Consider the following 12,672-nt stretch of genomic DNA (forward strand, 5'->3'; position numbering starts at 1 on the left):
CGAAGACATTGGATTACTCATTTTTTTATTGCTCAAATTCAAAGGCCAATTATGGAGTCTAGATGATGTTTCAAGTGCACTTTGCCCAACTATCAAATAAAATCCAACCAAAAGCCCAAGACCAATCAAAGGCCCAATTTGTAGAAGACTTTTTTTTGTTTTGTATTTTTTTTATAAGTGATTTACCACCTAAAGTTTTTTGTATTCTTATGAATAGTCCACCACCTAAAGTCTTTGGTATTTTTTGTCTTTTACCTAATTTTCTTCCATTAGTTAGGTGAATGTTTTGTGAATGTCCATTAGATATAATTATGTTTAGTTGAATAATTGTGTGGTTTGTATTGCATCTTATGGGTTATAAATAGCTCATTTGGGTGCATTTGTGAGGGAGGTGGTTATTACTTGAATCAAAGTTTAGTTTTGTTCTTAGAGTTTCTCATAGATAATTGCTCTTATTCTCTCTCTTGTTTTCTCTTGTAATCTTACTTCATTTATTTGTTCTTTCAAATTCTTATGTCATTTATTATTATTTTATTATCCATCGCCTAAATGGCCGGTTAATTTATACTTTTAAATTTCTACAATTTTAATTCTTGTCTTTTAATTATCCACTGCCTAAATGACCGGTTAGTTTCTACTATTTTAATTCTTGTCATTTAAATTTTGTTATTTAAATTACGCCATTTAAATTCATGTCAATTAACTTTTAAATGGAAATGAGTAGCTAAATCTAATATTGGGTTAAGGCAAGAACAGTGTCTAACGCCAATGATTCCCAAAGAAAGCTGCGCTTTAAATGAGTAACATTAATTTAAATTTCAGTATGAGTGTGTTTTAATTATTGAAAAATCACTAGGTTGGGATTGGAGCGTAAACCTAACTTAGAGCTTTCATGTCACGCATGGGAGTTACTAAAACTGGAAACGCTATCATACCCAAATCCGAATGATTAATTTAGTTGTTTTGTATATTAATTGTAATTAGATTTATGGTAGTTGCTTAAAATAGAATCTCGCATATCATGTATGTGGATTGCTTAAACTAGAACTATCATTATCTCTAATTACACTTAGTAACAAACTCTCATATCTGAAATTAAATTAATGTTACTAACCTTATCTGCTAAAATTTGAGAATTGACGAGTTGGTACTGAAATTGTCTTAACTCAAGTGCTATCCAATTTTATATCCTCACATTAAGCATTTATTTCAACTTCTACCTTGTTTTATTTTATAGTATCTGTTATCTAAAATTCATAAAAAAAAAAAAATCTTGTTACCAATCCATCTAAATGTGTGTGCGTGTGTGACATTCTTTTTCTTTTGCCATAAATAAATCTCTTAGTGGACGACCTGGACTCATCCAGAAAGTATAAATTTAAATTTGGACTACAATTGCACTCGTACACTGACGAGTATAAACCTCTCACCTAAATAAACAAAAAATATATATATAATTTTTTTTGTATTTTGCTTTGTGTTTTAATTGTAGGGTGAGAGTGCAGCCAGTGGATTGTGAAGAGGAATTTACTGAGCTGCCGATAAAATTTCCGATACAAATATTATAGGCTTAATACATCTTAAAGTCCCTCAACTATTACAAAATATGACATTGAGTCCCTCACCTAAAAAACCTCAAGATTCAATTTTTAAATAATTAAAAAGATACATTTTTAGTTCTTGTCGTTTACATCCGTTTGTGCGTGACATCACGCACCGTTTAAGGTGCGTGACATAATAAATCTATATATATAATATTGTTAATATTTTGTGTGTTTCAAAATGATTTTATATTATTTTAATTACTGTTACTATATTCTTGCATTTAATTGTATTATGCTGTTGTTCTAAACCCTCCCATGGCCGCGCCCATCACCCCCTCCTGCCATGGTCGTGGCCCTCTCCCCCTTCTCTTTCTCTCTCTATCTCTGTCTATATATATATATATATATATATTGGACAGACCCACCCCATCTTTCTATCTCTCTCTATATATATTGCAAAATATATCAGATGCACCCACTTCCATGGCCGCGACCCTCTCTCTCTCTCTATATATATACTACAAATTAAAATATATCAGACCCACCCTCCTCCCATGGCCGCAGCCTTCTTTCTCTCTCTCTCTCTGCAAAATATATCAGACCTACCCCCATGGTCGCGACCCTCTCTCTCTCTCTCTCTCTATATATATATATATATATATATACTGTACAACCCATCACCCACCCCCAACCAGCTCTCTCTCGCAACGATGGTTGTGTTCATCGCAGCTGCCATAGCGGGTGGGTGACAACTACGTTCATAGCAGCCATATGTGTGCGTGTGTTTGTGTATATTAGAGGGTGGGTGATGGTCGCGACCATGGTTGGGTGGATGGGTGATGGCCGTAGCCATGGCGACTGGCGATGACTGCCATGGCCGCGACCCTTTCTCTCTCTCTCTATATATATACTCACAAACCCACCATCTCCTATGGTCGTGGCTAGCTCTCTTTCTCTTTCTCTCTCTCTCTCTATATATATATCTATATATATATATTGTACAACCCATCACCCACCCCCAGCCAGCTCTCTCTCTCTCACAATTATGGTCCCGTTTATCGCGACTGCCATGGCGAATGGATGACGGCTACATTCATAGCAGTCATATGTGTGCGTGTGTTTGTGTATATTAGGAGGTGGGTGATGGCTGCGACCATGGTTGGGGGGATGGGTGATGGCCACGGCTATGGTGGCTGGCAGTGATTGCCATGGCCGCAGCCTTGTGTGTGTTTGTGTATGTGTATATGTATATAAATATATATGTATATAGAACCAAGTGTATATATATATGTGTGTGTATAAGTTTGGGACAAATATAACGGAGTCGTTTACTCATATTGACGGTAAGGACTAAAAAGATATTTTTTTAATTGTTTAAAGATCAAATCTTGAGATTTTTTAAATGAGAGACTCAATATCATATTTTGTAATTATTGAGTGACGTTTAAGATATATTAAGCATATATTATAAAGGGACTCAAGACGAGAGGAAGCAACGGAAACAAAAGAGGAACAAGAGATCGTGTAAGAGAATAGCGGATGGAAGCTGCAAGCCAGCAAGGCCCCAGGAGGCGACGCAATGCAGCAGGCGTGGTTGAGGCAACTGTAGCGGCGCAAGGCGAGGCTGTAGCAACCGGACTATCCGTTGATTCATATTTGGCATTCAGATCTGGTTCTAAGTCTGGGCAGGGTGCTACTTCCTGCCTCTTCCGTTTTTAATCAATTTCTGTATACTCCAACTGTTAATTTAGATTTTAATTAATTTCATTATGAACTAATTTATTCAAACTAAGCTCATGTTAGACCGAAACTATGGTGTATCTTTTTATGATTTTATGTGATTGAATAGTTATTAAGGGGTATTTGGCTTAATAGTTTGATTGTTTATAAGTTATCTCATCAAATTATACGTTGTTTCAATAGTGTTTTAGAAAAATTTTCTCCCTTATTTTTTAAAAAATGTTGTTATTAATTTATTTCATTAATCAAGTTAATTACTATTTTGCCATCAAAATATTCAATTATTTCCAACTCTCTATCCCATTAAACATTACACTTTCTTATCCCTCTCCCATTGCAACTTCTAGATCAGTTATCGCCTTAAACCTAGCGTCATCGTCTTGATCTCCTTCTTCGTTATTGTCGCCATCACTCCATCCCTTACCTTTTCTTCTCCCCCCCTCTCTATATATATAGATAATATATATATATATATTAAAATCTCAATATATATATTTAATATTTTTATGAATTAAACTTAAATTTAAACATAAAATATTTTATTAATATATTCTTAAATAATTATATATAATTTATCAACATATAATTATATAAATTTTATTAGTTGTATATCAATTTATAATTTATTTTATTAAAAATTAATATTTTAATAAATTTTATTTATATTATTCAACAACATATTCATCTTACGTTAAATTCTAATAATTTATTAATTTTTTTTTAAAATAAATACATAATTATATAAATAATAACTTAAAATATATTTATCTAACTACATTCTCAACTCAATTGAGCATTTGGGGTTAGTAGTGTCACTTTGCCCGACAGATTAACCAAAAAAATTACCAAAGAGTATCAAAAAGATCAAAATACTCTCGTCTAAATTGCAAAATTTTAAAACTTGTCATTGCCTTGCTCATTGCTGTCTCATCTCTTCATGTTTGCTGAGATAATCATCGACTGTCGTTACCTTTGTCTTGTCACTTTGTTGCTATTGTCTTGCCTCATTACGATTATCTCGCCGTCTTACCTTATCTCATTGCCTTGCCAACTGCTGTTGCATCGTCTCAGTGACGATCAATGAAAGGTGATGGCGGCAAAGCAAAGGTAGTGATAGCCAATAGTTGCATTGACGATCATAAAGAGCGGGGAGAGCAGTGGGCAATGCACTGGTATATTTTATAAATTTATAATTTGAGGAAAAACATTTTCATCTTTTTACACCTTTTAATAAACCCCTCGATAACTCTGTCTTTGTCGGGCAAAATAAATTAATTCCTTTCTGGAATTCACGAGCACATATGCATCCTTCCGAGTAATTGATCGTTTATTTGAAGTTCTGGTTCGATCAGAAAGGAGGATCGGAGCGACAAATGGAAACCATGAGATTTCCATTTTCGATGTTCTCCTCCTCCATCAAACCCACTTCTCGCTCTCTCTCTTCCTCGTCTTCTGCTAACTATTTCCCGGCTTTCGGAGCCAAACCCGGGGATTTCAGTTCTCTGAGAAGTCTTTCCCCCGGGAATTCGATTCCCTGTGGAAATCGGAACCTCTCCGTCGTATCTGCTTCTAAAGCCGACGATCATGGACCACCAAACGATTCCTCTTTTCGGGTATCCACTCCTTTTCTTTCTCGTGTCAACTGATTGTTTCGATGATAATTGAACATGTGAAGGTGAATCCGTATTTGCATAATCATGAATTTATGTGATTCTTAGAGATTTTCTTTCTTTCTTTCTTTCTTTTTTTTTTCCCTTTTAGAATGTTTAACTTTTAAGGGAAACTTAATGCGTCAAGATGTTAATTTTTGGGCCAGTTATTCTTTCTAACATGGGTTGGATTGGATTTTGAAGTTTCGCGAAAATCTTCATAATACCAAACTTTTTCCAGGTTTTAGATTTGTTGTTCAATTTGGAAAATCAATTTTATTAAGCTTAGTTTTATATCTTCTTTGGCAACATTATATTGTAGCCAAATTCTTATCAGAAAGCTAGTTGCTCTTTTGGTTGTAGTCTCAATTATTGTTGCTATAACTTCTACTTGTTTGGGTACAGGTTCTGTATTTTCATTGTTTTTTGAACTGAAAATATTGGTACTTTAGAGACCAGAGTTTCTTGAATATAATTTTCGTATTTGTATCAAAAGTTTTTGAAAATAATTTTTGAAACTAGTTCACTCAACACGTACTCCTTAATTTATCTAGTGTCAAGACCAGAAAATAGTTTCTACAACCATAACCAAATAGAACTTTTTCCAAATTCTAACTTGCCCACATTAATTTGTTTTGTTCAATTGCAGTCGTATCTGATCTACCTACGAGTTTCACCAACTTTATGATGGCGACTAAAATATTGTTTTGATGTATTCTTTTGATTATCATGAAAGGGGAAACATGTTGGAAAGTTTCTTCACATACCAAATTTTAAATTTTAAAATTCAAATTGCCCATGTGTTGAAAATTTTGGCCATTTTTGTTGTCTAATTTTTGACTGATCTTAATTTTGGCACCTAAAGTGAATCCAAGTTTCGCCAACTTTACACTCAGGAGTAAAAGATCATTTTGATATATTGTTTTTCTATTAGTATGAAAAAGGAAACATTTTGGAAAAGTTTCAATATCAGGAAGCAACATAAAGGATTTGAAAGCAATACAGTGTTTGAAAGAGTACATTAAAATCTGTTGAAATGTGTTACAAACCTAATAACTAATAAATTAAACAACTAATTCTTATGATTTATTTAGTTGAATATTAGTGTGTTTTATTATGTTTGCTCTGTTTAATGGAAACATTAGAATCATGATCTCACTAGTGTGTTGTTTTGGTCTTTTGTGAAATGGAAAAGTTTTGACTAATTGAATAGAAGCAAAAGGAAATTTGACCTGCTTTATACATGAATCTGAAGATTACAGTGTTTTCTGCCGATCAGTTTTATAGTTTTTTCATTCCTTTCACTATCATTTCTATGTATGTATGTATGTATATGTGTAATTAGTCAATGGATCTATAAATGCATAGTTGCTATAAACATTAGTCAGCAACTTTGCATCCCAGTAAGATTATAGATTGGGGTTTTAACCATCAATAAAAAGGTATCTCATCTAGGCTAAATGAACTGTTTTGCAAGCAATAAGTAATAATCTGACTTACATTCTGAGAATGCAACATGAATGTACCATTACTTTCTCATAATACATTAGGTGTGTTTTAACATGGACACTTTGTTTTGTGCTTTGTTGTTCTTATGTTATGATGCTGTTTGCTAAATACTTATGGGCCCATTTTTGTTTTTGCAGGGAGGTGAATCATTCTTTAGGAGTGTGTTAGCAGGTATGGAGGCAGTTTATTTGAATAGAAACCCCACTGCAAAAGCCATCTTGGATCATGTTCATTCAGTTGATGATGATCAAATATGCTATGATCATGTTGCGTTTAGGACTTTTGGGGTACATTTTGTTAATATTGTTATGATTGTCATGCATTATTAGGACTGATCATGTCTCACTATGGGTCTTTGTTTTTGTTAATTCAGTACTGTTTGTAATCATTCCCCACAATAAAAATTCTTTGTACAGGAAACAAAATTTTAGAAAACATGTTCTCTTTATCATAAATGTACATACATAAATAACTATATGGATTCTGCACTTGTGCTTTTATCTTGAGGTTCTACCTAGCTTGTTTTCCATTTTTATTGGAACTTTTTTTTGGAGAGATTAAAGATGTATCTTTATTATATGACATTCCTTTTACTCTGGATCATCACAGGTGAATGGTCATGGTATTGATTCTATGGCAAACTTTTTTCTGGATTTTGGTTATACTCTACGGGATGAATTGAGATTTCCTAAAAAGAAGTTGAAAGCATTTTGGTTTTCTCCTCCCAGACTTCCAGTTTATGATGGCAGCAGTGGTGTTAATGGGCCCTTACCTAGAATATTTATATCAGAACTGCTTGTGGATCAAATGAGTGTTCAACTTCAGGTTTACTTTAGATTCCTTTCTTGGTTAGCTAATAAGTCTACTTTTGTACTTTATTTTGGTTAGCTAACGGCCCAATTTCCTACCGTTGCTAAGTACACCCAGTATTGTTCTGATAGATTCAGAATAATGCGGTTTTAACACCTTGCTGTAATGTTACTGTAACTTGAGTTGCTCATGCATTCTCTTTTCGTTAGATTTTCAGTTTAGAAGAACTTGTTTATTGCAGTTTAGAAGAAGTTGATAAGGACAATGCTATTTGGTCTTCGTTACCTCTGGACACGTCGAAGGAAAATTTAAATTTGAAATATACTTGATCCAATTTTCTCTGAGCACTTCTACTATGGAAGTGTTCTAGTCATAGTCTGACATTGGAAAAAACAACTCTTTAATGGTTTTGGCTTAATTTGGTATGATGCTACCTGGAATGAGTTTTTACCGCACGGTAACTGTATCTCGCCAGTCAAAGCTGAATGTTTAGTAGCTATCTGTTTGACCAACATCATAGTTATCCATCAAGGAGTTTAAATCAGTCGAATTTAAAATGGAATGAATTATAATGTTTTCTAAATGATGTCAATACCATTGCTATGTGGTATGGGCTTGATATTATGGAGCATTCACTTTGTTTTATATTCCTTTGTGAAAATAAGATGCCTAATAAAGTTCTTCTTAAACAATTCATATGGAGCAAGATCGATTAAGAAGCTTGGCTGAATATTGCAGTCTAACTTGACCAGCTATATATCAGCACATTCTAACCTATGCTCTTTCATTCTGTTTTTACTTGTTTCTTATTGGCCTGATCAATTATTTACTCCTATCAGGGTGATTCTTTTTTTTTTTTTACTTTTCTGAGGAGCACACTCACAAGTTGTTGCTTCCCAACTTGCAGGAAATTGTTAGAAAATACACTGAAATGTCTGGTTTTGGAAACAGATATGCTCCTCTTGCAAGTGCACTCGGTTCTTTAACATGGGAGAAGCCCTCGTATTCTGAGTTCCAACTATTGGCTAGGTGTATAACATTTTTTTATTAGTGAATACATCTCTAGATTAAATTCTTATACAAACAAGTTCCTGTATAACTCTCAGTGGAAGAGATTCTACTGTAGATTTCCTCAAGTTTTTGCAGGAACTTTATGGTGCTTTTTCTGTTAAGAGTTTTTGTCACATAACTGTTACTTCTGATTCCTGCATTTATTTTTCCTGGATTATGCAAATTATTTATTGTACCAGCTGTTTGATTGATGGACTTTCAGGGAAAGTGAATATGCTGCATGGACTCTTGTTAATGGCTGTGCGGTCAATCATGTCACAATAGCCGCACATAGGCTGAAATCTCATTTGAGGAATATCAAAAGCCTCAATCAATTTATCGAGGAGAATGGATTCAAGTTAAGCTCTGAAGGAGGTGTCCTGAAGGGTCTGTGATCAATAAGTTCTTATTTCATCAAATATAATCTGTTGCTCAGACAAAATATCAAAACAGAATAGTAAATCAATCTCTATCTAATTTTCTCTATTGCAGGTAAATCCGAATGACAATATGCAAGTAGATCTTAGTGTCTCTGTATGCTCATTTAGTTCATGCTACATTGAGTAAGCAACACATGCCAAAAAACTAGAAATGCGACATAAGGGGCTTTCTAGATCAATTTTTATAATGTTAAAATAAGAAGACCACCACTGTTTATGAGAAAGTTGTTTTAGTCCATGCTGAGGATGCAAACACTTGGATTTGGAAATTGATCCTGTGACTTTCTAGGCTGTAATTTGGTTTAGTTTCCAGAATGTTAGGTTCAAGTGTCAAATATTTGAGATGATTATAATTTCTCAAGGGAGATCTAGAATCCTTTTGCCTTCTCAGGGAAGGACTCTCTTATCTTTGTGAAACCTAAATCTAGAGTGAATCAGAGGTGTTATCGATTATGCTCATCAGTGACGGATTTTTTTTTTTTTTTTTTTTTCATGTTTTCTATAACAACAATATTTTGTATTTTCAAATTTTCATTTCTATAATGCATACTATGTTTTTCACCAAGGGCCCCAATATTTTTGAACCCCTTGGTAGGTTGTTGTTTCTATAGAAAATATTGATTTTCTGTTGCATGGGGCACGCCTAGTAAGCTTGTTATTTATAATCATGGCTATATATATCAAATATTCTTGAACATCACACACGTTTTTCCCCATGGATTGACAAAATTATGGTGCATCAGACTAACCACCTCATTTCTTTCTTCATCAGTGAGCCCTGATGGTCTACTACTACAAAGTTCGACGGTGGCAGACTCAGTATCTTTCCATTTTTCTGATGGCATTACTGAGTCTGTCCCATGTTCATACATCGAGTTTGCTGAACGCCTCAGACTGCCACAATTTGAGAAATTACCTGAAGCTGAGGTTAGTAATCATTTATTTAAAGATGTTCTACTTGATTCCAGTTCACATAACTTTGCATGACAAAGCATGTTGGGAAATTACGTATTAACATGTATGGAATATAAGCATAACTAAGTTGAGGACGTTACAATGGATGCCTGGCCGTACAAACAAAGACGAAATTAAAAATAAGATAATCCATAATAAGGTTAAGGTGGTTTCTATTAAAACTAAGTTGCATGATATGCATTTAAGATTATTTGAACATGTGAAACAAAAGCTAATAGATACATGGAGGGTGCATAGAATGGGACTTGCCTACATGACATGGGATATAATAATAGCCTTGCAAGAGATATGGTCATAATACAGATGATTGACAAGCAAGAATTCTTATAGCCAACCTAATATAGTGGGATTAAAGCTAGGAGTTGTTATTGTTGTTGTTGTCTGTCCCATACTTTTTCGGTCTTTATTTGTCTTGCACCAGTAATCACTTGCCTCGTCAAGCTGTGTAGGTTAAGGAGTTCCACCGGCGAGACGGGTTTGAGGTCGGAAATGCTGACAAGATCTTCGAGAGCACATCGAAGAACCAGTTAACCCGGAGAGCAGGATGAGGGTTGCGTATTGCTCATCTTCATTTAGCTGGAAGATCCATGGCAAGTGGTTTTTATGTAGCTGTCTCCTATCTGTGGTGTCCAATTAATAGGTATAGCTTTTAAAGAATGGTTTTATGCACGGTATGCTTACATCTACTTTGGATGGTGTATTCGGCCGGCAATTAGGAAGGCCCATTAGGCTACGAAGAAGAAGAAGACGACAAGGTCTGAACATACATTGTGCAGTATGCATGAATGATAATGAATTGTGTTTGAACTAAAGACTGTGTCATTGTCTTTAGGTTAGGTATGATGGCCTAATTAACAAATTGTAACTTGATTGAACACTGATCCAATCATCCAAATGTTTGGCAAGCTTCTGCCAACCAGAAACGAAAGCAAAGGCATAACCTTAAAAGTTGGCCACACATTTTTTCCCTGGTACTTTTATGGGTTTTTTTTTTTTGTCACTTAAATATTTCGTTATTTCGATTATATATTTATATTTATATTTTTAAATTAATTATGTACTTTAATTTTTTTTCATGTGACAACTCAAGTTTTTTATTGTTTCATTTACATTCTTGTATTTATATTTTTTAATTAATTTAATAATTATATTTTATTTTTTTTTACATGTTAAAATATAAAGTTTAAATTGATTTGAAAATGTATGTAAATATAAGAGTGTAATTAAAATAATAAAAAGTTTAAATTATTATATAAAAAATAAATTAAAATATAAAAATTAAATTAATTAAAAAATTTAAATTAAGAAGGTAATTAAAATAATAAAAAATTTAAATAATTGCACGAACAAAATATAAAAATACAAATAAAAGTTTCGTGAAACAAAGAAACACTTCCATCTTTGTTAGTATCATTTGGAGTGAGAAGATCCAAAAAAAACAAAGCGACAGACTAGAAAAGGAAGTCGGCTGTATGCAACGGTTAACCTTGGAAACTTCCCTCCTTTCAAGGGCACTTTAAGTTTAAGCTTCAACTGATGGGAAGTTAGGATGGAAGGCTTGGAATGCGATTAGACTGAGGATTAGATAGTTAATTTTATGCAATGTACATAATTAAAAATAAAATTATTTAGTAATAGTAAGCATTACTCATTTTTAAACTATTCTTTAATATTTGGGATGTTCTCTCTCGCGGGACTCTCGCTGCTCGATCCCACGATTTCAGTAAAAAAGATAAAAGTGGATTCGAATTTGAGAACTCAAACTGTCCATCACTCTCTACTAATCACTGAGACAATTTCAAAGTACACTACTCTTTAATATTTACTTTTTAAGATATACATTTAAAACATTTCAGTTAATATATTTTAATTAATTAAGATTAGGGTTTGTTAATAAGAGTTCGTAAGACACTCTTTAATATATATATATATATATATATTATTTAAATATCATGGGAGTTAACATCACAAACAAGCCTTTTAATAAGTATAGTTGGATACCTATCCTTTTAGACAGTGTTTGTGTGGGGGGATCAAATGGGAATTCATGAAAAAGAAAATATATTAATGAAATAAGATAAAATAAATCACATTTATTCTTTTTTATTGAAAAATTCAAATATGCCCTCGATTTAATTACTGTTTTTTGATTGATTAGATATTAATTTTCACTTCTTATTCCATATTTTTTACTCTATCTATCTTCTCAATTCTTTAAAAGAAGAAAGTTAGAATAATAAGATACATGAATTAATGGAGAATTGACACACGGATAGGTTGATTTGAATGTCACTTGAAAAGCATCCGAACCCTTCACATGATAAGATATGGTGTATTGACTATTACCGAGTATGACTCGAGTCTCTAACATCAAGATTTGATCATTTATGAATTATGTCTGTTTTATATAAAAGTTCATGTAAGAATTACGCGTGAACCAAATACTAACTTCATCGTTAAAGCTCCATTTGAGGATCAAAGTCTTGAACTTGGAGGAGATAAATTAAAACGATCGTTGTGGGCTCTACTCTTCCAGCAACATCATTTTTCAAATTTTTTTTTTTCAATTACTAACTTTTTCCCAAACAAAGTCTTAAAAGAAAGAAAAAGATGGATGAGGAAGGTCTTTCGGCTTTCTTGGTTTGAGCGAACAAGAAACAATAAGGAAGGAAAGAAGGAAAACTTGAATTCATTTTCCATCACCTTCACTCGCTTTCTCTCATTTCATTCCAAACAGTGTCGAACAAAGTATGTGCAGCCAAGACTCAACATTTTCATGACATTTAATTATATTTTTAAAAAAATTATGCCAGTCGGCTAACATTATGTTTGGAATTGAGGTGAGGTGTTGGGTAAATGGTCAAGTTTATTTTAAAGTGTGTGATAAATTAATTAAGTCGAATTAAATTTTAATTATAATGTCAATTAAACACTTTAACTCCCTTTTAGTGTGAT

General features: G+C 33.2%; 1 protein-coding gene across 1 annotated transcript; it reads left to right on the forward strand.

The window, feature by feature from the left end:
* The first annotated feature begins 4,559 nt into the window (after window positions 1-4,559).
* On the forward strand, window positions 4,560-10,691 carry LOC127789175 (uncharacterized). The gene is made up of 7 exons (XM_052317986.1): window positions 4,560-4,897; window positions 6,580-6,729; window positions 7,052-7,267; window positions 8,160-8,281; window positions 8,526-8,689; window positions 9,515-9,669; window positions 10,167-10,691. The coding sequence occupies exons 1-7, from the start codon at window positions 4,658-4,660 to the stop codon at window positions 10,263-10,265; spliced, it is 1,146 nt and encodes a 381-aa protein (XP_052173946.1). The 5' UTR covers window positions 4,560-4,657; the 3' UTR covers window positions 10,266-10,691.
* Window positions 10,692-12,672: the final 1,981 nt, after the last annotated feature.

This window comes from Diospyros lotus, chromosome 13, assembly GCF_014633365.1.
Source record: "Diospyros lotus cultivar Yz01 chromosome 13, ASM1463336v1, whole genome shotgun sequence".
Lineage (NCBI taxonomy): Eukaryota > Viridiplantae > Streptophyta > Magnoliopsida > Ericales > Ebenaceae > Diospyros > Diospyros lotus.

What these genes read in the sequence shown, in the direction of transcription:
- LOC127789175 (XM_052317986.1), top strand. Translation starts at nt 4,658, where the DNA reads ATGGAAACCATGAGATTTCCATTTTCGATGTTCTCCTCCTCCATCAAA. An exon ending in AAATGAGTGTTCAACTTCAG is followed by an intron (nt 7,268 to 8,159) that starts GTTTACTTTAGA and finishes CCCAACTTGCAG; the next exon opens with GAAATTGTTAGAAAATACAC. An exon ending in GAGTTCCAACTATTGGCTAG is followed by an intron (nt 8,282 to 8,525) that starts GTGTATAACATT and finishes ATGGACTTTCAG; the next exon opens with GGAAAGTGAATATGCTGCAT.